Source organism: Nilaparvata lugens, chromosome 3, assembly GCF_014356525.2.
Source record: "Nilaparvata lugens isolate BPH chromosome 3, ASM1435652v1, whole genome shotgun sequence".
NCBI lineage: Eukaryota > Metazoa > Arthropoda > Insecta > Hemiptera > Delphacidae > Nilaparvata > Nilaparvata lugens.
Window position 1 is genome coordinate 88956024 of NC_052506.1, and position 27060 is coordinate 88983083.

General features: G+C 35.0%; 1 protein-coding gene across 1 annotated transcript in view; it reads left to right on the top strand.

Moving 5' to 3' along the window:
• LOC111059557 (patronin) overlaps positions 1 to 27060 on the top strand; it is a 130996-nt gene that overhangs the window by 74057 nt on the left and 29879 nt on the right. The window contains exons 5-16 of the mRNA XM_039422947.1: positions 1549 to 1787; positions 3752 to 3861; positions 9128 to 9235; positions 12208 to 12289; positions 13493 to 13703; positions 16534 to 16714; positions 18872 to 19126; positions 20508 to 20677; positions 22838 to 23069; positions 23885 to 23913; positions 25057 to 25121; positions 25986 to 26379. Of these exons, the coding sequence (XP_039278881.1) occupies positions 1549 to 1787; positions 3752 to 3861; positions 9128 to 9235; positions 12208 to 12289; positions 13493 to 13703; positions 16534 to 16714; positions 18872 to 19126; positions 20508 to 20677; positions 22838 to 23069; positions 23885 to 23913; positions 25057 to 25121; positions 25986 to 26379 (2076 nt within the window). The remainder of the gene's footprint in view (positions 1 to 1548; positions 1788 to 3751; positions 3862 to 9127; positions 9236 to 12207; positions 12290 to 13492; positions 13704 to 16533; positions 16715 to 18871; positions 19127 to 20507; positions 20678 to 22837; positions 23070 to 23884; positions 23914 to 25056; positions 25122 to 25985; positions 26380 to 27060) is intronic.

Here is a 27060-nt window from a genome sequence, read left to right on the forward strand (position 1 = left end):
GTGGAATTGGAATTGTACAGTTATGAAGAATTGTTACAGTTATGACTACCTATTGTTGATTTATTTTGGTTTTTACTTGTATTTATTTTATTATATTGCTGATAATAATAAATAATGAAATACGCATTCATGTACATTTTGATGTATGTTTTGAATAAAGATTTTGATTGATTGGCTCAAATGCATTATGTGGAACTGACAATATCGCTTTCATTCAACCTTAACATGGAGAAATTTCACAAGAACAGTGAATAAACGATATATTAAAGCCCGGTTTCTTGGTCACTTATCTAATGGATTAGGAGTGGAATCTTATTGACCATTAAAACTATAGATTTAATGGTCAATTAGATTGTAGATTAGAACCTACCGATTCATTGGTCCATTAGATTTGATAAGTGTCTTAGAAACCGGGTCTAAAACTAGATGAATACAGGGTATTAGAGTGACTCAGTGCAACGAGAACTCTGTATTGAGGAATGCATTTTTATTTTATATTCAATTCAGTTAATCACAAAAACAAGATGAACTATACAAGAATAAAAAGTGTAAACTATTACGAAAAATCAATTGGTAACATTGTGTGTTCACATCTGGTTAATTTGGAAAATTATTCTTTAAAAAATAGCTACTATCTGATGATAATACAGTAGTTACTTACATTGATACTAATAAATGGGATCCATTTTAAAGCTGTCCTTCCAAGGTACAGCTGTTTCAAGACTGATATAAATTATTATTCAAAAAATAGTTATTATTTTGGATGATTTTAGCTTGCTGTCTATACAAACTTGAGACGCTTCTTATGGCATCTCTATTGTACCATGATGAAAGATTTCTCTAGATGTGTAGATGATGGAAATTATATCTAGAGAAGTTCTTTAATTTCAATCTTCAACGTTTCATATTCAGGCTGAATGTTAGGCCTACATAACATTTGGTGCAAGAAATTTAAAGAAATGTTCACATAAAATATCCAACTATTTTGTTTATTCTTGCGTACATACCCCCACTTTTTTCTTATATCGTTCATGTTTAATAATTTCTCTGATTGCCAATGAATTGCAACCAGAGGAGTTTATTGACAAAACATATACATAATTATTATATTATACATACAAAAGTTGGTTATATGTATGTCTTTTAATATATATATATATATTTTAATAAATTTAAAGACGAATTTTAAACCCTTAAAAACCACCCTTAGAGTTGAAATATCGCCAAAAGATTTCTTAGTGAGCACCTAGGGCGTATAAGGAAGCAATATTCCAAGTTTTGTTGCAATTCATCCAGTGGTTTTCCAGAAATCGTAATCAGTGAGATAAGAATTTTATAAGTATAATATTATTATATTATACATACAAAAGTTGCTAATACTAAAATTAGTTCTAATTATGATACCCCACTATAATAATATGTGTCGGGGTGATCATAATATTCTCTATTTAGTTTGAATGCAATATGTTGTGATTGTGTTTTATATGTTTTGTGTTTGTGTTTTTATTTGCTCTGTATGTTTTAATGGAATGTTGTTATGTGTAACAGAGTGAAGCGGAATTCCCGAAGATCAACGAGCTGGCAGACCTGGGTGACGGGGCCCTGCTGGCTGGACTGGTGGCCTTCTACTGCCCCGAGGAGTTGTCCTGGCAGAGCATCACCCTCAGCAAGGTGCCCTCCATGACCGACCGACTACGCAACCTCCACCTGCTCCACCACTTCTGCCAACACTGTCTGCCCTACTCTGTCTTCCACATGACTCCCGAGGATGTCTGCTACATGAGAGAGTCAGTAATAGCCAAACAAATTTGTAGGATAGGTTGGGTTGGAGTGGGTTAGGTTAGGTTGGTAGCTTATTTATCCAATCATTCAGAATTACACAACTTACAGAAAAGTACCACAGGCTTATAAGCCCTAAACGGTTCCAATTCTAATTTATACAACAGTCCAAATGTAGCTAGGTTATGTGTCACTTAACATTCTTAAATTACAAACTCAATTTACAATTCAAAACACACAAAAATCATTTTTAAATTGAAAAAATACTTCTAAATTAAATTTAATCAATCACAAATTATTAGAAAATTCCAAACTTTGAAAAAACTATAACATTTTGAGACCGAAAAAAAAAGACAAACACACTATTTAGAACTTATCACTGCTGTAACTGTAGTTCGATTACTATGGAAAATTACTAGTAGGCTATCCTCTTTTATATTTCTTTATATAAACACAACTAGTTTCGAGCTCTTTTTCAAGTGTCAAAATCATAACTGAAAACTCTTGAAAATGGCATTAGTGCTTGAAACTGTAGTGAGGTCCACGTTATAATGACAGTTTTTGATTAGCAATGGTATTGCTATCCTTGTCCATCATTCGACAAAGCGGATAGCGCTATCTCTTTCTCACTTTGCTCTGTTGCCAGATCGTCTATTAACAATGAAGAATTAATTAACAAAATATTTCATCTTAATTATGAAAATCATTTTGAAATTATTCAAAAATATAATTTCCTGCTTAATAAAATATAATTGATTATTTTTTTATCAAGAATGAACAGTTAATATTACATCAATAAACCTGTATCTGCTACCGTCTATAGAAGGCATTGACTGACAAGACAAGAGGATCGGCAACGTTGTTCTTCTATCTTTCTCCACTGCCATTATAACGTGGACCTCACTATAGTTTTGAGCTTTTTTTCAAGTGTCAAAATCGTAACTGAAAATGACATAACTGAAAACACTTGAAAAAGATGTTGACACTTGAAAATGGCAAAAGAGCTTGAAACTAGTTGTGTCCATAAAAAATTGAAAAACGGTAGCCTATTAGTAATTTCCCATAATAATTAAACTTCCATGTAGCCTTTATTGAAACACTTTATTAGATAGATTGACATTTTTCATGATGCATGAGCATTATATTTATGCATAAAATCACGTCAAATATTAGAAAACCCACACGCAACATAGATTCAAAGTCAATTGGTCAAACCATGATAGTCTGCCTTCACGGTTTCAGCGGTTGTAGAGCGTTGCAAGTTTATGTTGGATTCTGGCAGATGAAGAAACTTTTTAATATCATAAAAAGGATTCAAGCCAAGCCAACAATATTAAATTAAGTCGAGATTGATTGTTATTTTAGTTGAAACTATACTACTTTAAGAGATGAAAATTTGTACTTTTTAATTGCAATTCAAATGTTGTAATATTTCTGAACTTTGTGGGACCCATGGTCCTAAACTTGAAGGGAAATTTATTAAATAAATGTATAGGTATAATCAGATGACTGGACCTTGCCTTTTCAAACGGACAAGAGGAATGTTGATGTTATTCCTTTCTTTAGTAAGTACTAACATGACTAGTTAATAATATCAGGTAGGGCAGAACAGACTTCCTTGTTTCAAATAATCATTGATGAGTGCATGTATTCCATAGCAACTGGAGTGGATTTGGGCTGGGAAAATCATGTTAGTATTCCCCATGCATTGGAAAATGATGAAAAAAAGGTTTTTCGATTGGTACATTTTTAAAGTAAGGATATGTAGGTGGCAAGGGTAGAGAGCGTAGAGTAAGCGGTTTCGTTGGTAACATCTCAACAGGGCCATGGAATGTTAGTTTAACCTGTAAAGACCAGCAGGCTTTGCTGGCATGTGTCTTTAGTTTTTGTATTACGATTTGGGCCACTCTGTATACTGTCGGAAATTTTTGCTCCCAGGATATTGGTTTTCATTGGAATTTATGTATTTCAGGTCGATGAAACAAAACTTATTGGTGTTCCTAGCTGATTTATTCAACGTATTAGAAATACATCCTGCCAAATGTGTGCGTTTTGATCGTAACTCGGCTAGCCTCACCCAAGGTATGTTCAATTTTTCTTGTTTAATTTTCCTTTGTTGGAATTTCTTTAAATTTGCAGATTTGAAAATTTTGAAGTTTCTTGATTTCAGATTTTCCATCTTAACAATTAGATCTCAATGTATTTGAAAAAGTTTTCTACATTGAATAGCTTTCAAGCATCTTTTTGATTTATCGATAATACTATAATTCCAATCAGTTGAAGGAATAATTCAAGAAGATGTATATGAGATTTTCATAAATTTAAGTGCCTGTTGGTGAAGATTCTTTTAGTGGTGACTTGACTTTGAATATTACTTGAATTCTCTTATTTTTCAATGATGACTTCTGTGCATGAAAATTTTTTCCATTCACAATAAATTAATTTTATAACTAGAATGCTCATGAATGATGATTTACTACATTTGAAAGTTGATTAATGAATCTTTTAACAATAGTTTTTAATGATTGTGAACCGAGGGTACCATTTTATTTTTCCTAATGTTTTGCATAATGAATTTTATATCTATTGTAGGGAATCTTGAAGAACAATAATTGAACAAAATGCTTTGTTCCTATTTTCTCATCAAAGAATAATAATTTCTATTTAATAGCTACTATCTTATTTGCCTTGATAGTTCTATCCAAACTGATTTGATTTATCAAATTTTTGTTAGAGTAGCTGAATAAATAAATAAAATACTTTATTTGTCTACTAGCGGACCCCCCGTGCTTCACTACAGCAATAAAAAAATCCCGTTCAGAAGGTACATCTAATGATTCAACTAGAAATTTACTATTCTTTTTGAAATAATATCCTTATTTACAGTAATTCACAATACAATATCCAAATTCACAGTATTGGCCAGCTTTGTTAGCTCTAATAACCACAATACTTGATTGAAATATCTCAAAATATTCAATTGAACAAACTGGCTCTTGGTCAGCACTTAGAAATCCACAATATAATTATTATTTCATTCCCATCCATTCAAACACAATATTTCATAAGATTGCTTCACACATTATTACTGCTTAAAAGCATTGAAGACACTTTGTGTCATGATTTTGTGGTTATATTGAGGCATTTTCATTGATCCTTATAGATTAAACACTTCATCCACATCACTAAACGTATCATAAGATTGGAAGAAAAGAATTAGGATAGATTAGGCATATTTATTTGCTTGTAGAAAAATTTCAAACCCTTAGTAGTCAACCATAGATCAGACATATCTCCACGATCGGTCAAGTAGTTTTTGTATGCATAAATCCATCGTGAACATTCAATTTTTATATACATTGATTATTTATATGAAAACGGCAAAACTTAATACAAGGTTCTATAAAATGTGTACAGTGTAAGAGTATTTAAAATTTCTAATCAAGCATGTTCCTTTCATAATCTAATTATTGAAACTGCAATTGAGTTGAAACTAATACATTATGGGCCGGTTTCCGAGCTCGGGATTTAGTTAAGTTCTAGACTTTAAACAGCTGGAGTCAGAAAATTGGCTTTCCAAAACGGGGTCTAGACGCAGTTTTTATTTTCTCAATTCTATAATTGGAAACGTTTTTCCTTGACGAAATTAAACATTTCTAAATAATTCAAAACAGCTGAAACTTTACACTACTTTCTCTTTATTTTATTTTGTGTTTAATTTTCCAGTTTTTTGAAATTTGATTCAAACGTGACTTTGACAATGACTACGACTACGCCCCGTTTCGGAAAGCCAATTTTCTTACTCCAGCTGTTTAAAGTCTAGAACTTAGCCAAATCCCGAGCTCGGAAACCGGCCCTATAAGTTTCCAATTAATAAATTCGCATGCCTCATACGACTTTGAACATTTTTTTAATATTGAGCGAGCTTGGTTCAAAATTGATAGATCATAATAATATTCTATGAACTTCACATATTCGGACACTTACATATCGATATGGTGCTACGGTATATCGGATTGTAGTGAGAGACCTACTGAAGGAAAAAATACATAATATACTCTACAATCAGTTATTATTATTCCGAAGCATTTTTTAATAATTATTTTTTTTTTATTGAAATGCGGTTGAATCATTTGGAAATAAGCAATAGTTCAATAAGGAATAGGAATCAGTTAAATTTCTACGTTAGTTTTGAATTCCAAGTTATAACGGGTGCGGCACAGAAACTTGCTGATTCAAAAGTTTGATAAATTTTTGTAGTAATAAAATCCAATCTATTCATAGTGTAGTAGTAATAGTTAATTTACCAGTAATCATTACATCACATTTAGGCAGAATTTCTACCCTCTTTGTTTCGCAATATCAAGCTACGCTTACCTAGCTTTATATTTTAATAATTTTTGAAAGAAAAACTATTTTGTATTTTGATATTATTTTGGATACACGCTTGCACAGCTGAGCTGAGTTTCTTTCCTCCGAGTTATTGTTTTTCTAACTTTCTTGAGTTTGATCCTGTTGTTAATTTCATAATTATCTATATTGATTTAGAAGTGTAATTATCTGTGAAAATAATCGTTTTCATAGTAGGCTAAATAATTGAATATCTTTGTTAAATAATGGAATTCGTGTTTTCAAAGAGATAGACACGGGTTGTCCAGAATTTACAATTTATTGTAAATAGGACTTGTTAAACTTATCAACTCTGACCTGAAATTAAGTTTAGTAAACATTTTAATAATATGGATATTGTCCAGAATTTACAATTAGTAGGAATTAGAACTTTTTGAACTAATCAACTCTGACACTGACCTGAAATTAAGTCTAGTAAACCTTTTGATAATATCGATTTTTAAAAAAATCAAAATTCAGAGTTGAAATTGAGTGCATAGAATTGGATCTGAATGAATAGATTGTTAGTGCTGAAATTTGAAAATATTCAGGGAAGTTGATACTTTGATCAAATTTTATGTAAATATCAATCAGCCCTGAAATCAAATTTTCTCAATATATGTTGATTGTTGATAATGAAACTCCTCCATGGAAATCAATTTCTCAACTTTTTGTATGCTGAAATGTCTGCTATCTCCAAATGTTATGTTGAGTTCTGAATTTTAAGATTCCCCTGTTTCTGAAATCTTCAGAGTTTTTAAAAATTCTCTAAAATCAAGCAATTTCCACAAGCCCCAGTCCTAGGGCTTCTACCTAGGCTATCCTTGAACCTTACTTTCCTAGACAAAAAATCAAACGATGAGAAAATGAGTAAATTGAGTTTTGTATTGGAATCTCTCTCTGGTGTTATCTGTACATAATGGAATAAATAATGTAGACAAACCATGACATTGAAAGTACGGTATCATTTTTTATACAATGCCAACAATTCCATAAAGGTATTCTCCCACTTGCTCAACTCAAAGATAAGGATCACTTGTTCACATTAATTTATGAAAATTAAAATTCAATATAATTTAATCAAGTATCCACATTTTAGTTTCGAAATAGAAACTAATAAACGTATACAAAAAGTTGAGGACCTTGATCATTGTTTACTAGTATTATCATACTGTACGATGTTGTATATATTGTTCATGCGGCCTCGTTTCCATTACAACAAAACCTCAAAACAAGTTGCGGAACAAATTAGCTCAAATTGTATAACGGGTAACCAGCTGAAGAGCTGGAGCAACAAGTTACGATTTGTCGCGTTTACATGATGCAAGTTGGCTGGCACCAGTGGAGCTACTTATCGTGTAAATATTGGTATGCGTCATTTGATTCTTCAGTCAAGTAAAACGGTAATACAGTCAAATTAATTTCTACACGTACCTACTAGTAGTTTTTTACAAGTCTATTTCTTATCAACAAAATTCTTCTTGCATGCTCAGTTTCGCCAAGCTCGGTCAAGAAATTTGAACATGGTCGAATAGGGGACAGTTTACAACGAGTGCATTAACACATGATTTCTATGGCAATAGTTAAAGTGCACTCTTTTAATGCGTAATCAGTTTGATCAAGTTCAAATGCCTTGACCGAGCTTGGTGAGACGGGAGGGGCATCAGTATCTTGTGAACAACTCCAGTCAAGCCAGGTGTGCTTGTAAAGATGTATACAAATTTATCTTTGCCAACTGCCCGAAAGAGCTTTAAAATCATTTGTTGGTGGATCGAAAAACTATAGTCTCAATCGTTCCCTCTTAACTACCGTTACCTACACACAAGCTTCGGGCTCGTGGGTCCTCGTGATCATCCTCTGCAACTAAAAATGTTTGTCAAAGCCACTTACATGAGTAGTAAATTTCATGCTAGTTTGAAATCGACTTGCCTTGATCAACCTCACATCTCGTGAATGACACATTAAGTCTGATTTTACTCACGTTTCACTTGCTTTATTTGAACAATTTTCACAATTCCAGTAGAGGGTCTAAGTGAAGACAACTTATCGGGAGTAAGTAACCGTGTGTGGTACTTCCTTGAACAGGTTACAGGTTCAAGTATGTGCCCTAATATTTTCAATTTATATTTTTCTCAATTTTCAAGTTAGATTCAGGCTCTGGTAAGTAAGTAATCTTATCCATGATTGATTGCCTCTATCTAGGACGGAGCTAGGACTCCAAGTCCTCTCTGCTACCCAACCCTAAACCATGTTGATACTTGAACACAACTTCTTGAACAGGTTGCATGTTCAAGTATGTGTCCACATGGTTTCAAGTAATATTGTCCACAAGTTTCAAATCAGATGCAGGTTACGGTAACCTGCCTTCAGTAACTAAAACGTTCATTGAAACCCTGAAAAATTGTAGATTATGTTAACCTGCTTCCAGTAACTAAAACATCCACTGGAACCCTGGAAACTCAGGCTTTATATCTGATGTACACCTACACAGGGAAACTTGACTGTCTGCTTGCAGCTTGTAAACGCGGCAATGGAAGCAACAAGTCGTTGAGATCATTTGCGAAACCCACGCCAATGGCTGTTTTCACACTTACCGATTGTCGGCCGCCATTTATCATCACGACACCTATAATATAATTTTATTGGCTGAGAATCAGCTGTTGGTAACATTTAGCTACATTTATAATCACGACACCCAGAATGTCATCTGATCTGCTGAGAATCAGCTGTTGGTGACATTTGGCTACATTTTTATCATCACGACACCAAGAATGTCGTTTGATTGGCTGAGAATCAGCTGTTTGTGACATTTAGTGAATCGGGGGACAACCTGGGTGTTGTGAAAATAAATGTCGTAAAGTGTGATAACGGCCAATCCAAACAAGTTGTAATGGAAAGAGGTTAGACCATAGAATGTAGTAGTTGGTTGGAGATTGATGGTTGGCGGGTGTTGGTTTAGCGTACCCACGGAATAGCCAGGGCGTGGCGCACAAACGCTGCCTGCCGCAGTCCGTGTCCGCCATTCCGGATCTCCGCAGCAACCTAGACGCGCACTCTAACTTCTCAGGTAGCAAGAGATTCCCTCTTCCCTCTCTTCACTTTTCTCTCTCTCTCTCTATGTGTTTCTGTCGCTGCTGTCTTCTTCGTTTGGTTTTATTTGCATACTGCCACCACCTGGGGCCTGTTTCACAACAATGTCCGATATAGTTCAACATGGATGAAATCAGTTTATATTGACAGAGGTAAAATTATTTGTCTGAGCTCTTTTTTGAAAGTCATGGGAGAATAATGCTCTCTTGCAATAAACCTTGATAATAGTTGACAGCGACCCCTGTGGTTGATTTCCATTCTAATTATAGAATACAATGGCCCGGTTGCACAAAAGCCTGTTGAATTTTAATCATGATTACATTCCACAAGAACCAATCAGAGAAGGTTTTTATAAGAAGGCTTCTCTGATTGGTTCTCTTGGCATATAATCGGGATTAAAAGTTAACAGTCGTTTTTGCAACCGGGTGTAAGGGCTGTTATGTACCATCTTAGTTGAATGAATTTGATTAGCTGGGGATTTAAAATCGAAATTTTGCACATTACTATACTACTTTCTTTTGGGGGGGTCGTATGTGTACTATCTCAGTTTAACCCTAATCTGATCAGCTAGTGGTGTAAATAGAGCTACTAAACTCACTACCGACGTGAATTATAGTATGACAAGTTTTTGTGATTATTCTATCATACATAACGTGTGTGGAAGCCTCACAAGACTTTCTGTCACTTGTCATGAATTTGATGTCTGAAACAGACCCTTGATCTTTCAATAATTGAGCCAATGTGCATTGATATCTAACTGCATATCGAATCGTGGTCATGCATACATCTGTTCATACTTTATTTGTGGTCAAGTGGTAGAGTGAATTTGATTTTAAACTTTGCCATGTGATACAAATGAAGATTTAAAATCGATTAAATCTTTTTTTACCTTAGAATTCTATCGTCCCCCTAGCAGTTCAATAAAAAAACATTACAAATCGAAGTAAAGTTTGTATGATCTTAAATCATTTATATTGATAACATTTACATTGGCTCAATTATTGAGGTGGTGCTTTTTGTTGATTACTGTTGAATGTGATATGGCTTCCTCGATGTGCATTTTCAATATTTTTATTTATTTTGTTATTTGTAACTTTTTGTTGATAAGTAATCATTGTTTATATGTCACACTACTTATTTTATTAGAATTACATTAATTGTTTATGGTTGATGATGATTAATTTTGGTGACAGCTGCTTCTTCAATTTATTTTTCAATAATTGAAATTAATTTTGTGTGTACATCTTCATTGCTTGCAAATAACACTTTGCTCAACAATATTATAAATAATTTGGTGAGAATTTTTTCTTTTTTATCTAGGTTGCTTCTGTTTTGCTATTATATTTTCAGTGACACATACGCACACCCAAGTACTTTGAAGCTTTTTATAAACGTTTAATTTGCATGTACAATATTTTCCGTTGGTATGGTTCTACTTGGAACACCCTATATTTTCTAATTTAATATACAAATATGGAAAAATGAAATGTACACCTTCTCATTTTGGCAAATATTTTCGCGATTGAGATTTAGGTTACTAAGTAAAAATTAGAGACTTGCAGTAGTAGTATAGAATCTTGATGAAATCATGCCCAAAATAGTTCATATCAAACATACAGTATTTATAATTTATGCTAGTTTTTGAGTACTATTTTTCTGAATTTCTCAAATTATAAGTTTTGTTCGAAAGTGATAAATTTGACTTATCTTTGGTTTGTTATTATTCTAATTTATATTGAAAATTTATTTCAATTGTATTATTGTTTTGAATACATTGGATTAATTATTCACTGTAAATACAGTTGTTATAGATTAGTTTGTAGTTCATAACTTTGAAAATCATCCAATTTTGAAGACTTTCTCTTCTGTTTTGTTTATTCAATGCAAGAATGAATATTGTAACAGTGATGTTAGTGCAAGCTTACTTCTACACAAAGTTATGTCCATTCGTTCAAATACAGTATGTACATAGTATTCTAAACTTCTCTAGTTGATTTATTTATTTTTACATTTAACAATACACACATTAAATACATTATTAGAAAAGGATCAACAGATCCTTTGTTGATTGTAGAGTTTGTTTATTCAGGCTGGTTTTTTAGTTGATAGTAATTTAAGATTTGGCTTCAGGTTTTGTGTGTGTGTGCTTTAACTATTTATTTTTGTTTTTAGCAGCATCACTTTTTTCAAATGTTCATCACTTTTGATTGTCATAAATATTAAGTTCTATTTTCCATACTAAATATGCTGTGTTCTGTTTGTTTTTGTGTGAAGCACTTTTTCAAGCATTCAAAGATTTATCACTTTTAGTATCTATTGTGACTAATTTATGAAATCTAAAATAGTGAACTAAATGTGATTGTGTGGTTTGTTCATCACGTATATTAATAAGTAAGTGTTGGTGATATTGATGTAATTTTTTTGTTTAGCTTATTAGTTTGTTTTATTTTTAATTACAATTATTTTATCAGATTTGTGAAAAACTTTTATGATTGAAAGTAATACTTAGAAACATTATTTTGATTTCACATTTCAACTTGAATCTTATAAAATTCCCAATAGATTGATTTGTTTAGCAGTCTCTAGTACATATTCTCTTACAAGATTATCCATCTCAATATGTTTTCTTAACTATCCATCATTGAGTTATTTAATCTGATAATTTCACTCTGTTGACTCTTGCATTATCCACCTTAATCATAGTTTTAAATTACTGTTGATGAGTCATTTCACAAGTATGTAATCAGAATTATTCGAATAACAGTCGATATTGAAGTAATAATGGAATAAAAATGTGAAACAGTATTAATTTTTCATAAATAATACGTTTATATACTTTTAAATAATACTTTTGGAAAATAAATTGAATTGTCTCATTCATGTTTAGATTTAGATATATGCAGTTTCAGCAAATGGGCATTGTATTAATTATAACGAATATTGTTGCAGGTTTGCCTTTGTCATCTAGTGGTGGCCTCAAAAAGTCACATTCCATTCATCAGACTGAAGCTCCTCCTCAGGTGGATAACAGGTACAAAATATAAAAATTCGATTTGAAACTATAGTAGCCTAGTTGAAAAATATTCTAACAGAAAATTATCACTATTCAGAATTAATAGTCTACTACAGACAGAAAACTATGAATATTTATCTGCAATTCAATATTTTCCATCACATTTTGCTGTTTATTGTACTGTTTGTCCATTATTATCTAGTTTGTACGGAGTTCCAGCTGTTACAGAGTTGCATACCGTCATCAATCTTTACACTTTTTTTTCTTTAACGACGCCAATATTTCTACTTCCTGATTAATATTATTTTAATATATTTTATTAGATTACCGTATCTTATGAATACATTTTTAAATATTTTGTATTGTTACAAAATTAATGCTTCCTGAGACTCTGAGTAACGGCTATAATAAATTGATTCCATCTTATAAACTCCATTCTGATTAATAAGGCTCTATTCTAATTAAGAACAAATTTATTCTATTCTTTTAAAGAACATCCTCCTACATTCTATAGAATGTACACATAGTGTTGATTATATAGAATGCTCCAATCTACTGTACTTATCTCTATCCAACTTCACTATACTGTACTTCTCCACTGAACTGAACCCAACTCTACTATTTTACTATTTAACTTTGTTCCTCTGTAGACCATACTCTACTCTATGGGTTTCTCTACTTTTTCCTTTTTTATATAGCTAACAATCATCTTTTTAATAGAGAAAATCAATATCATTCCAATAGTTTATTATAGTTTTTTTTTTAAATAATAATAATACTGAGGGTAAAGCCCACATAAGCTCTTAGGCTTGTGCGTGGGTAATGAGTGAAAGGGATGATGATGAGAGATGACGACTACTTATTAGGTAATCGGGACCGACGGCTCATTGTCTCCTCAGAAAGAGGTATTATCTATTCAATAATATTGGTATCACTATTATATAACTCTATTATAGTTTTGTGATAGTTTTGTATGCACCTGACGATGTCCATTTATTTGTCAAAATACTCATGACAAGATTGATTTACTTAGTGTTAAATTATGAAAACCTAGTGTTGATTATGTATTATATAAAATTATTGACCTGACTTGCCTTATACTCCTTAACTGGAGTCCTTAGGGCGTAATCTTAAAAATACAATAAGGAATGATTATGATTATTATTATAGTTTTTCGATTTTATACATACGTTAATAATTGTTTTTGTCGGTTGCGTTTAGGGAGGAAACATTCGTGGTGCACCGCGGCAAAGGCATCCCGACCCTGAGTTCGATACAGCAACAGCAGCAGCAGGATGGAGGTGGGGTTGGGGGGACAATGACACGTGCCATGAAGGAGGCGGCCGGAAAGCCGAGCAACTGGGAGGACTCGAGGCGCAGCTCCTATGCGGGCCGGCGCTCTAGGCGCAACTCACTCTCCGAGGACTCACAGGTAACCAAGTCGATAGTCGATTCAGTTGATTAGTCTATATTGGTGTAGTCGATTATGTTTATAGTGCTTTAGTCGATTCAATTTATAGTGCAATAAAGGTCGATTCATCGAAAGGAGATCCAAATTTAAACAAGGTTTTATCCTAATTTATTTCTCCAGATTGATGATTTGGTGTAGAAATTGAAATGAACATAACCTATGTATAATATTTGGACAATTTGATACTAAATTAGGAAATTGAAGAAGTTTTGGGCAATATCCTGTTCTTTCTTTTCCGATCATTTTATTGTTTGTGCTAACCTAATAAATAAATAAATAATAGAGAAATCCAACAATATCATCAAACTCTGACACAAGACCTGAACCAGCCGGGTCACTAGATATTATTATTATTATCATCAAGTTCGCCCTCTGATACTATTTTTTGGTGAGATATAGTAATATTTATCATTAATGAAACACTAGAATATTGTGATATGGCGGAAGGTGTGGCTCGTTCATCAATTGGGCTAGTCAGTCGGGTCGAGCGAGTGGTTTGTTACCACTGTCTGAAAAACTGGCTTTTGGTGGCCCTGAAAAAGGCCAAGTTTGTTGCTGGTGGCCCTGAAAAGGGACCAAGATTGTTGCTGGTGGCCCTAAAAGGGACCAAGGCAGGCTAGATGTTTAGTAGTCGTCGACTGGCGCGATACCACGCCGTGCGAGGGTCCCGGGCAGGTCCGTCTGGTGCGAGAGCAGGCCGGCAGGGGCTCAAGTCAATGGTTCGCAGTCTCCACTCTGGTTTACCCGGGCTACGGAGAGGGCTGACCGGGTGATCTACTAGCCAGAGGTCGTGCCGAATCTCCGCCGGGAGGACCTCCTCGACCACTTCCTCGTTTAGAAGGGGCCTTCGGTCAAACCCCGGGCAGGCTGGGTCGTAGGCTTCCGCTGCACACACTCCGATGTCGGTTCGGCACCCAACCCGCGCATCCAGAACCGCGCGCCAGTTGTTAGGCTGGGGCGCTAAGTCTTGGGGCGCAGCTGGCGCGGCGGTGTACAGCCTCAGCCTCTCCTCCACCTGGCGAAGCCGACGTAGGGCCCTCCTCTTCTGGATTCGGCGACCGGCTCGGTTCCTCCTAGGCATCGGCTGGGTAGTAGACAAGGAAGACACCTCAGGTTGCGGTGGTGGTCTCGCCGTGGTTCCCTCATTGGCCTGCTCGCTGCTCTGCTCCTGGTCTCGGTAGTGGTCTCGGCTGGTAGTGGTCTCTGGTAGTGGTCTCGGCTGGTGGTCTCTTCTGGCTCTTCAGTGGAAGGCTGCTAGTGAGCAAGTGCTATCGAGGGTAGCTGAGTAGCCCCCTTTTATTCACAGTCCCCGAGTTCACCTGCGCTGCTATTGGCCGGCGGTGCTCGGCCAATAGAAACGCAGGAACGGGTGGCGGCGACTGAGGCGCACCCTGGTGGTGGGTGGGTCAACCACTCATTTGGTTGATGCGTGGCGTGGGGAGCAGAGCAGAGCGGCAGGCTGAAAGGTAGCGAACGCGAGGGAGGTATCAATTCTTAAATGAGATCACATTAGAAGGAGAACCAACAATAACTTGTAGTTTGCCTTCTGATACTGTTTTTTGTGAGATATTTATCCATAATTAAACACTAGAATATTGCCAAATAAGATCACATCAAAAGGAAAGCCATTAATAACATAAAGTGTGTCTTCTGATACTGTTTTTGGTGAGATATAGTGATATTTATTATCCGCAATGAAACACTAGAATATTGTCAAATAAGATCACGAATGTATGTATGATATTCGAGATCTCATTCGTGATATAATCCGTTATGTGGACAAATTCAATCAATGAATTACCTAATATCTGAGTGTCCACAACACTCCTATCATGGAGGGCTGACAGAAGTTCATGATGCTGGAGAAAAGGCATGTCAGTGGCTCCAGAACTTACTAGATTCTATTAGTATTTAACATATTAAGTGTAAAATTATTTTTTTCATCCTTGGCCTATGAATGCATATGCATATATATATCTATGTATATCCGTTATATTATTTGACAATATTATAATGTTTTATTTTAATATTTGCGTTTGTGTGCGTATACAGTACAAGTGATGACTGATATCCGCTTTTAATTGCTCGGCTCCTAAATAACAGTTCACAATGTTTTCATGAACATTGAATCAAGCACTGTGGCTATTCAGCAGTCTATGAGAAAGATCATTTAAATTGTACTGTGAATCGGTCTTACTGCTCTACTATCCACTCTCCATGTTTGTTTACATTGTCTTTGTATTTCGACTGTCGGCTCCTAGAACATACCATAGAATAGAACATTCACTTTAAAAGTAAGTTTTAGATATTGTTTAATGTGTAAAAACAATTACTAATTGCTCAGTTTTAAAATTACAAAAGAACTATGTTAATCCTACCTTTGATAGTCCAACATATCCACTTCAAAAGTAAGTTGTAGAGACTGCCTATCGTGTAACAACAGATACTAGTTACTCAATTTTTAAATTACAAAAGAACGTTGTTAAACCAACCATCGACAGTTCGACGTATACTCATCAAAAGTAGGTTTTAGAGATTGTTTATTGTGTAACAACATAAACTAGTTGATCATGGTGTTACAACATAAACTAGTTACTCAGGTTTCTCAATTACAGGTCGTTAATCCGACCTTCAATAGTCCAACGTATCCACTTTAAAAGTATATTGTTTATTTTTAGAGCCTGATCCGACTGAGCTGTAGGAGTCCTCAACTAAATATACTTTGTCACAGGCTATTGCTGAATCATATTCTCTTGACAGATTTATTAAATTATGGTGTATTTTGTTGCAGTTGACGTTGGAGAATTTCGGGGGTTCGCAGGAGAACCTGCATTTTTTAGGGCGGAATCCGGACAAGGAGCCGGCCGTGCATGTGGGGCGACGAGACAGCAGCGCATCCCGGTCTAGTCTCAACGACAATAAAAGCACCAATCTGCACAACGCTCTTCAGCAGGAGCACAATGGCGATACTGGTGTGTATGAGCCCCATTTCCGTGTCATAAGCCAATAGGGAGAGTCTCAGTTCATCAAGGGCTTATTTTTACCATTTTTTTTTTAGATATACTGAGAAATTTAATTTTTCCATTTCTTAGATTCAAGTCTCACGGCAACAAGTTTTTGTTGCATGCTGATACACAGGGAGTGTATCATTTCATCAAGACAGCTACACCGTTGGGAGGGTATCAGTTCGTCAAGTTTTCAGTTCATCAAGTACTTATTGTGATAATTTTGTGAATTTTTGGGTGGCTCGTTGGAGTAAGTGATAACGCGCCGGTCTAATAATCAAGATAACCCGAGTTCGAATCTCGACCGGGGCAAAAGTTTTTGACCACAGCACAATTACATAGATACGGTCACCCCCCCCCCCCCGTCTCTCAGAGGAGACGATAAGCCGTCGGTCCCACCTACCTAAAAAGTAGTCGTCATCTCTCATCATCATCCCTCTCACTCATTACCCACGCACAAGCCTAAGAGCTTATGTGGGCATCACCCTCAGTATTATTATTATTTTTTGAGACATTGAAACAAATGGGAAGTTGAGCCATTTAGTTCGTCAAGTTCTCAGTGTATCAAGAACTTATTTCGACCATTTCTTGAGATACTGAAACAAATGGGGATTTGAACCATACAGTTGTCCAAGTTTCATGGCATCAAGCTTTCGTAGCAGGCTTTTAGCCAGTCCGCTATACTGTTGCACACTAGTTTGGGATTATTGAGAATGGATGGAAGTTAGTTGAAGGTCAATTTAGGGAAAGGTTGGGGGTTAGGTTTTTGCTTTCAAATGACATTCTACCGGGTGATTTTTTAGTCCTGTTACCCTATTTTTAATACATGGTAATTTTTCCCTAATAAAGGGAAATTTTGTTTTGTTGCACGAAGTTGGTAGCCCTACTCACTCAGTATACACAAGGCAGTGTGAGTTTATTATCCTTAAGCTGTGTAACATTTTGTGATGATTCCGGTCGTGCTATGAACAGAATGTCTTTTACCATAGAACAATGGGTTTTCATTCTGTAACAATATTTTCCTACGAAATCGTACGCGAGTGTAAAAGAAGCATTTCCCCTGATTAATTTTTGTGGGGCTACATTAAGTCTGAGGCCTTCAAAAACAATCCTCACAATATTGATGAACTGAAAGCCAATATTACAGACTTAATCACGAATATTTCCAATATAACTCTGAAAAAGGTTTCTGCTAATATGGTGAAAAGAGTCCGACCGTGTATAACCTCAATGGGTGGACATTTTGAGCATATGGTGTAATAATTTTAAGTAACTAAGAAATGTGAGTAATAAAATATCAATTTTCTTTTGTAAATAACAAATATTATTTTTTTATTAATACCCAAATTTCCGTTTATAAATTACATCAAAAAATGGGTAGCAGAACTAAAAAATCACATTAGTAGTATTATTCAGAATGTTTTGATAATTTTAGAATTAAAAATATGATACTGTACCCACTGGACTCCCTGAAAGTACCAGGAACTAGACGAACTGAAAACTGAACGTATGAAGTTTCCTAACTGGGTGCTGATTCTTGATCAACTGAGATTTTGATTGAGTGAATGTGACCCAGGCAGGGTCACAGTTCGTCAATACATGATACTGTTTCCATTAGACTTTTGAGAGCACTAGGAACTTGACCAACTGAAAACTGGACGTACTGAATTCGCCTACCTGTGCTGATTGTTGATCAACTTAAATCTTTATGAAGTGGATGTCATCCAGTCAATAATTGAATGTGGAGCCGGTTTCATAAAAATAGAAGTCATTAAATACATGGATATATGTTGTAGCTCGCATGAGTATCACCAGTTGGTATAGGAGCCTCTTTTCTTCATTATAATGTATTTTTAGTTCTCATTAAACAGCTCCCTGCTTTTGAATTTATTCAGAGTAATTACTAGTGGTATGGAATCAAAATGTTTTGAATTTTTCAAACAATACTCTCTTCAAATCTATCCATTTCTTTGTTCAGTTCGAGACGTATTTTTAGCAGAAAATCTTTTTTTTAAGAATTGACTGCTCTTAGTTTCTGTGAATGGAAGTGATGTCATTTCATAATTTTAGTCGCTCGACGTTTTGATTAATCTGTATTGAATCGAAATACTCCTCATGTTGCAGTACATATAGAGCTGAAAAAACCGTTGTCCGCGAAGCTGCAGCAGCAGCAGTCGCAGTCGAACTCGGAAGACGTGCCGCCCAGTGTGGGTGTGGCCAGTCCCGCTCAAGTGAAGAAGACGACGACATTCGCCACTCTGCCGCCACAGAGCACCACTACCTGGCAGCAACAGCAGCAGCAGCAGCAGCAGCAGCAGAAGCCTCCCCTCCTACTGCCGCTGTCCACTGCTAACGCCGCAGATTCGCAATCTGAGACTGGTCAGTCTAGTCATTCATTTTATATTATTTTATTCATTCATATTTCTTTTCCAAGATATTTTTCTCGGGCCACTCTCGTGTTTCGGATTGACACGTTAAAGCCGTCGTTCCCGGCTGCCTAAAACCAATCGGTCATGTAGGTCATGTCAGAGGCCCTGATGAGCAGCGACCTGAAAAATCTGACACCAGACCCGAGACAACCAGGTCACTCGATATTATTATTATTTCCATTTAATCCATATTTGTGAAGCACGAATATGACGATTATACCCCTGTAAATTGACTGTGGCGAAGAATAAAGTAAACTAAACCCTCAGAATGATAGAATTTTCAATAAAATACCACAGGCTCAGCCCGGTTTCAATTCTAACTTATACAACAGTCGAAATTTAGCTATCACGGTTCTATTGAAGAGATTGTGGCAGGGAATATCTGTAATTTTGAAGGTAAATTATTGAAACACAGAAAACTATTGGAACATAACTTGATGGTTTAACTGAAAGTTTATTTCTGGTAGTTTACTGTAATATTTTAATTTCAACATGTTGTGAGTCAAAATGTTTAAAAGAGGTACCTAGATTTCTATTTTGATTTATATTCAAGAGTAGCCCTAACGGAAAAAAAACTATTATAATTTCACTCAGCAGCACATCTTGCACATGACGTCATTAGTCGCTATAATATTCAATTCAATGCTGTATTCTGGTTCTTAAGTTCTGCGTAACTCTGAGTATCATTTGGTGTGATTATGTGTTATGTCTCAGGCTGCACTCACACTGCTCAAGCCAGCCACTAACCTAACTTTTCATCGGACATTTTCAACTGACAGGCGGTCATATATTTAGTCCCCAACAAACATAGAAGATACTGTTGTTGGTGAGATGTTTAATATTTATCCATAATTATCACTGGGATGTTGTGTAGAAATATCACAAATTTATTGCAAAATAACATACATGTTTCAACACCAGTGGTGTAATCTTCAGCGAAGATTGTATTGACATGAAGATTCAGTGAAGATTACACCATTGGTGTTGTAACATTTATGTTATTTTGCAATAAATTCGTGATATTTCTACACAACATCCCAGTGATAATTATGGATAAATATCACAACATCTCACCAACAACAGTATCTTCTATGTTTTTTGAGGACTAAATAAGATTAAATTAACTAAAATTATTTTCCACACATAATGATAAAGGATACTCTACTCTAGCATGCTTGACAAGCCTGAAACTATGAGTCATACCTTCAGAAACAGTATTATTCGTATCAGTTTAGACCAAAATAGAATAGCTTATTAGTCTCTAACTAGGTGTTGTAACAACGATGAAAGAATTCAATTGGAGTAAGGTGTGTTTTGTATTCTACTTGCAGAGAGTGCCGATGGCCAAGGTGGCATAATGGGCTCGCAACTGCTGAACATAAGGCTGAAACTAGAAGAGAAACGACGGCGAATTGAAAGTGATAAGAGAAGGATGGAAGCAGTGATGAACAGACAGAGACAGAAGGTTGGCAAAGCAGCGTTCTTGCAGGCAGTCACTAAGGTAAGCAAAAATGCAAGGTAAACAGAACACTCATATCGATGTTACATGCATGCCCCTGTATATATAACTGCTTGCCGTTGAGCAGACTCCCAAGTATCTATAGCTATTGTTACTACAAGTATTTATGTACCATTAATATTAGCCTGGTTGTTGTAACTCTGTTTCATCACCTACTAATTTACTTTCTCCAAATCACTTCTATTTATTTGAAACCATTGTTCTGGTAATTTTTTGAGCATAAATCTTCTCCCATCACTTTATTAGGGTATTTTCAATAACGTCATCCAACAATAATGATTTTTATTTCTCCATGATCATAATATTTCTTTTTTGAATGAAGTATGTTGACTGTATCTAGTTTAGGCCAATTAAAGTTCTTGTTTAATGATCCGATTTAATAGATGTTTTTGCTTTATGTGTTCTAGGATGTAAGTAATTTGAAACTAGTGTATTCTGAATGTGGTTCACTGAACTAGTGAACTGAATGTGGTGGATTCTAAAACGTTTATACTTTTTTTCTCAATATTTGATGTTCAGTGACATTATTCACGATGCTTAACAGATTCAATCTTAATTGTTTTAATGCTATTTAAACAAATTTCTCAATACCTTGTTCAACAATGTTCAACTTTTGAATAGTTCTAAAAATAGTAATCTGATTAATCACACATACTTTTATAGTAAAGTAATAGGATCGTTCTACAATGAAATTTTGATTCATATATTTTTTTATGAATGCAGTCAGATTGATATTATATTGTTTTTCCAAGTCCTGCATAATTAGCATGTAGCTTACAGATATACTGGTGGTAGCTAATACGTTTTACTCGACATATTTCTGGGTTGATTGTGGTTTTATCTACAAATTGCTAATTTGCTTTGCAAATATTCAGTTTGGTTTCAAGCACATCGTATGGTATGGTTTCTAAGTTTGAAAATTGATTATGATATTGATAATGTTGTATTAAAGATGTGTTTTGCTTCTCATTTTTATCTTCTGTTAATGGATGAGGTATGGTAAGGATAAGTAAGATGATATTTATCTCAGTTTAATCGTGTATGAAATACAATTTATTCTAAATTATGTTTTCCTTCGATCATGAAAAATTTGCTATGAGTTGATGATCTCATAATATTTTAAAATATTTCAGTCAAACTTTCTCAATCATACAACTAGTCACATTTACTTGCATATCAAGAAGATGATTTGCAGAATTGAAAAAGTATTATTAGTTTAATATGAAGACCGTCACTTCTCATATTTCATACTATTAGATTCTTATAAATCAAGACTCAATTTTGTCTTGTTATATTCTTTATGACAGGAATATTTTTGTTGATCATTTCGCTGTGTGTAATGCTAGGCAAAGCACTGGTTCATGAAATTTAGAAGTTGTCTAATGCAGGAAGAGAAATAGTTAACTCCGATTTTTAGGCTCATAGGTCCTGTATTATACAATATTCTGAATTTTTATGAAACAAGTCATGAGGGATGAATTATGCAATTTGATTTTCAATTAGCATATTAAACTACTATTAATGCCTACGATGGTTAGAAATAAAGCCATAATTTAAGTTTTACGTTATTCAATTACGTTATCCATAAGCTCTATCAAATACAATGATGTAAATTATGAAAAAGGCTAGATACAAATCAATATCTGTTATCTGAATCAATGTATCTTCAGAGATCAATGTAAATTATGTAAGTGATCCATAATATAATGCCTTCTACAAAGGATGGCAAAATAATCTAAATTTATAATTGTGAATTTTATTTTAACAGCTATTAAATTCAAATCCACCTCAATGAATACCATACTTTTGAATAAGACACTTTTGGGCGTTTTACTTATAGTACCAATCATGGAGAAGTGTAGCCTATAATGAATGAGATAAAAGTATGTTATTTTCTTCTTCAATTTTGGAAACATTAGCAAATTGTGGAAGAATGATTTCCTGTTTGAATGATAGACAACGCATTCATAGTCTTCTCTTCTATAGTACTAGCAGGTTGTAGAAGAATGGTGTAATTGGATGATGGATAACTAAATTTCATACTCTTTTCTATTATATAATTTTATTATTTCATGGTGGAAGTTAATTATTGTTAATTGATGATGTTGATGATGCATGTTTATTAATACTATACTGTAACAGGGTCAAAACCAGACAGGACAGAAGGCTAATACAAAGCCAGCCGAGCCTGAAGCTTTGCAGGCGATTAATGGCGATCTTGGTGCAGAAAACCTGCATCCTCCTGCAGAAACCCTGCAGAGGCCCATCTCACTTCAGGTTTCTCTCTTTAACTTTTTCTTTTCTCTTTATTTCCTATTCACTTATCTAGAACAACACTCGAAGGCTGAGGGTGCAAAGAAAGCAAGTGCAACATGTTTATGTTAAGATATAGTGCACTGTCAACAACATTCAACCAATTTCAGTAACAGTTAATAGACAATAGAATGAATTGATTACCGATATTGCACTCAAACTTTTTTGAATCAAAGTAATCAGAGTAATTTATGAATAATTCTAATTTATTTGGTACATTGACTGCTAAACATTTATTTAAAGTTCGAAAGTACTTCACTCAATAAAATTATTTCAACTCCTGCTAATTGCAGGACTCTGCGTAATAACGATTTTTTTTTCATTTCATTTTCAATTGTGTTAACCAATCAGACCTAACTCCAATTTTGTCCGAAGTGAGACTTTGATATGATTTTGGTCCTTTACCAATATTGTAACATGATTTCGTTTAATTTTCAACAAACAATAATTGAAATAATTGATGCCTAAACCTCATGTTCAGCAGTTTTTTACAACTTTCACAGCTAAAATATGTTGGTATTATAATCTACGTAGATATGTAGATTGAAGTTGATTTATAGTTTCACAAGTCAACGTCTTCTAATTCATGATTAGTTTCCAGAGTCTCTTGATCCAGGTTGCTTATCAATCTGTGAAATTGTGTGACTTTAGCCGGTTACACTCTCAGTCGAATCCGGTTTCACACAGAATATAATAAATGAAATCCATTAAGATCCTTGATGATATTGGAATAAGCTTTTAGCTATCTATTATCTATCAATCTTGAACTTGAAGGTTTATGTGAGGTTTGATTATTGTGGCGTTAATTCTGTTTTATTCTGGATGAATATTATCAGCAACTCTACTGAAGACTAAGCACTAATCGCCTCAAGTCAGGTAGAACACTGGGTGAGATGCAAGTAACGGTAAGAAGCACTATGATTATACAACACCTGTAAAAATTTCACCATTAAAATTAATACGCTACCGGACAGTTGTAAAAAAGGTTGTCAAATTGATCTACCGTCACTTTTGACTTACTGTTGAAGAAGCACAAAACCCTTGATTGACTTTTATAAGACCGGATGCAAATGCTTTACCAATTTTGTGTTGGGCTTATATTTTTGAGCACATTGTAAAAACATGACTTCATTTGATTTATATCAGAAACTCTGTAAAGTGATGGATGCTTTTACGTTCAGTTTTTTACAGCTTTCACAGCTAAAATATGTTTGTATTATAGAAACCACTTTCCACTTTAGTCACTTGGATTTTGCTCTGAATTTTATAAAATATAATCTAATATCATGATGATCATTTTAGAAATAGCTCAAACAATCATTTACTCACTTATAATCCAATGTTATAAAACCTTCTAGTTGGAATCAAATAATGAAAGGTCTCATTGAGGATATTTTCTCCCATTTTATACATTAATTTATTTATGTACATTCATTAACAAAAAATCTTTCTACGAAGTTTCAAATTAAATATTAATTTATAAGTCAGTTACAACTCTTATTGTAACTTGAGTTCTCGTGAGGTTGATGCTCACATGAGCTCTATGCTTCTGCGTGGTTAATGAGGAGGACTATGACGACAGATGAGTAGAGCTACAATTTTATGTGGATTCCAAACCACCGGGAAGCGATTTTTCAACTCATGAATCTTATTCAGAGACGTTGGTTCAAGTGGTTACCCTCCCAACGTGAGTAGATAAAACTCAGATAGATAGTGTGATTTTCATTTCCATAAATGCTCACACACGTCCTCAATGTCAAGAGAGTTTTCAAAAGGTAATTGGAATAATAATATCTGCAAACCTTTATTTATTTATTTATCTGAAAAATTTGTAAAGAACCAATACACCAGGAAAGATTTGCATTGTTAATTATATTGATTCATGAAAACATTCAAAGCAATTTGTTATCAATTTTTTAACACATTTTTTTACTATTATCATTATACTGGGATTCCTCCAAAATGAATATGCTCTCAACGCAATGCTTTCTTTGCCCTATAAGCTTTGTCCTATGCTGTTATATTATAATTTCATTTAGCCTTGGTAGATCGATAGAAAAACCCCTGACATTGATAGTATGGATTTAGAAACATGTCAACAATCAATAGCTCAGTAAGTGTATCATATCACATTTTAAATTGTACTTTAAGGTATTATTTTAGAATACTATTTCTCATGCAATGTACAATAGAGATTTCTTAGATAATTTGAGATTTCAGCTTTTATAGAATTTATCCAAGTGGTTAAGTGGAGAATTCATTTTGAGGGTTGAAAGGATTTTAAAAAGTACAGAAGACTTATTAAATGATTTTAGTAACTATAAAGTGGTGTGAAGTATTTGGTTCAGTGGTATACGCATTTGAAATGGCGGATAAGAAAAATATACTTCTAAAAAGTTGAAAAATTTCATAAATACAATCATCAATCAACCTCTTTTCAGAATTGATAAATTTCAGCAAATTGGCAGATTTCCTAGGAGATAAACTTTGAAATAATTTCAATCTTATCTATTTCATTCATTTTCTTATTCTTATTCATTCATCTCTAGGAGATGGGCTTGAAAATCATTTTAATCTTATCCATTTTTACACATTCTTCAAAATGTTTATCCTCAAAATATACCGTGGCCGTCAGCTGGGTTGATAAATTATCTATTAAACCTGTCCCTTGCGGGAAGGTCCCACCTCGCCTGAATATATAAATAATTTAAGCCGTCAGTGGGCCTTACAACTGCCCATACAGCCAAAACCGACAATTTAATGTGGGCATCCGATAACACGGGAGTGCCCTAGTTACTTGAGAACTTTGAATCATAAGTGAGTTTGATCCCGGGATCTCTGGACTGCTACGCGAGCATTCTATCCTCTAGACCACGGTTCACTCCAAAAGAAGTGTGTCAATGTAGCTGTTTTTCTTAATATTGTAACTAATGCAGGGTTGTGAAAGGATCGTTAAAATGTTTCGCTGTGATTACAGGTATAACTCTAGTCTACAAGAGATCCAACAGGACCTGCAGAGGCTGTCCAGCCAGCAGTCGGAGATGTCTCAACACCAACACCAACCACCCCAGCAGCCGTCGCCCCAACCACAGCCGCCATTCCACCAGCCGCCATTACAGCAGCAGCAGCCGCCAATGGCCAGCTTTGCCACGCTGCACCACCAGAACAGCTACGCGAGTCGCGGCGCACCGCAGCCGCAGCCGCAGTCGCCGCAGCAACAGATGCACAGTCTGCTCTACAACAACCACGCCGCACCCAACCAGCAGTGGCACAGCCTCATGAACCAGCAGCCCAACAACTACCACAACGACTATATGCAGCAGCAACAGCAGATGCACAACCAGCAGAACAACTTCATCAATCACCAACAGGTAATTGTATTGTCCACACTCCTGCCAAGTGCCTAAAAGTGTCGACGAGCGCGAGAGTGTGGATGGCTACTTCCATAGCCACCTCTAATACAAGGCCGCGGCCTACGATATTGCAACGTCGCAGTGTAGGCCTAGAATCTAATACATGATTGGTGAAAAATATCGAAAAAATACCAGCTGATCTTTTTCACCAATCATGTATTAGATTCTAGGCCTAAACTGCGACGTTGCAATATCGTAGGTCGCGGCCTTGTATTAGAGGTGGCTATGCTACTTATCGTCTTCACACCGCCCTTAAACTGGGTTTTCGTTTGTGCGTAAATTCCGACTATGACAGGATGAGGATCTCAGATTGGGTAGATTTCAATTTGTCTAAATAACCTAAAATATTATGGTTCAATTATGTTCTAATGGGGGAGGTTGAGTTTATACTTCTAAATGGCAATATGTTGAAATTATTCGAAATATTTTGATTCTTGAATAATTAACAAAAAAGTTATTTGATCAGCTTGTTTAGCACACTTGAAATTTGGACAATATGAATGTCAACATTGCTTGTCGTCGTCGACATCGGAAGTTTACGCAGAAACGAAAATGCACCTTTATATAGCGAGCCGCTTGACGAGAGTGTGGCGCTGGCATAATAGTAAATGTCTTGAACTCTACAACAATTTCTAGTTG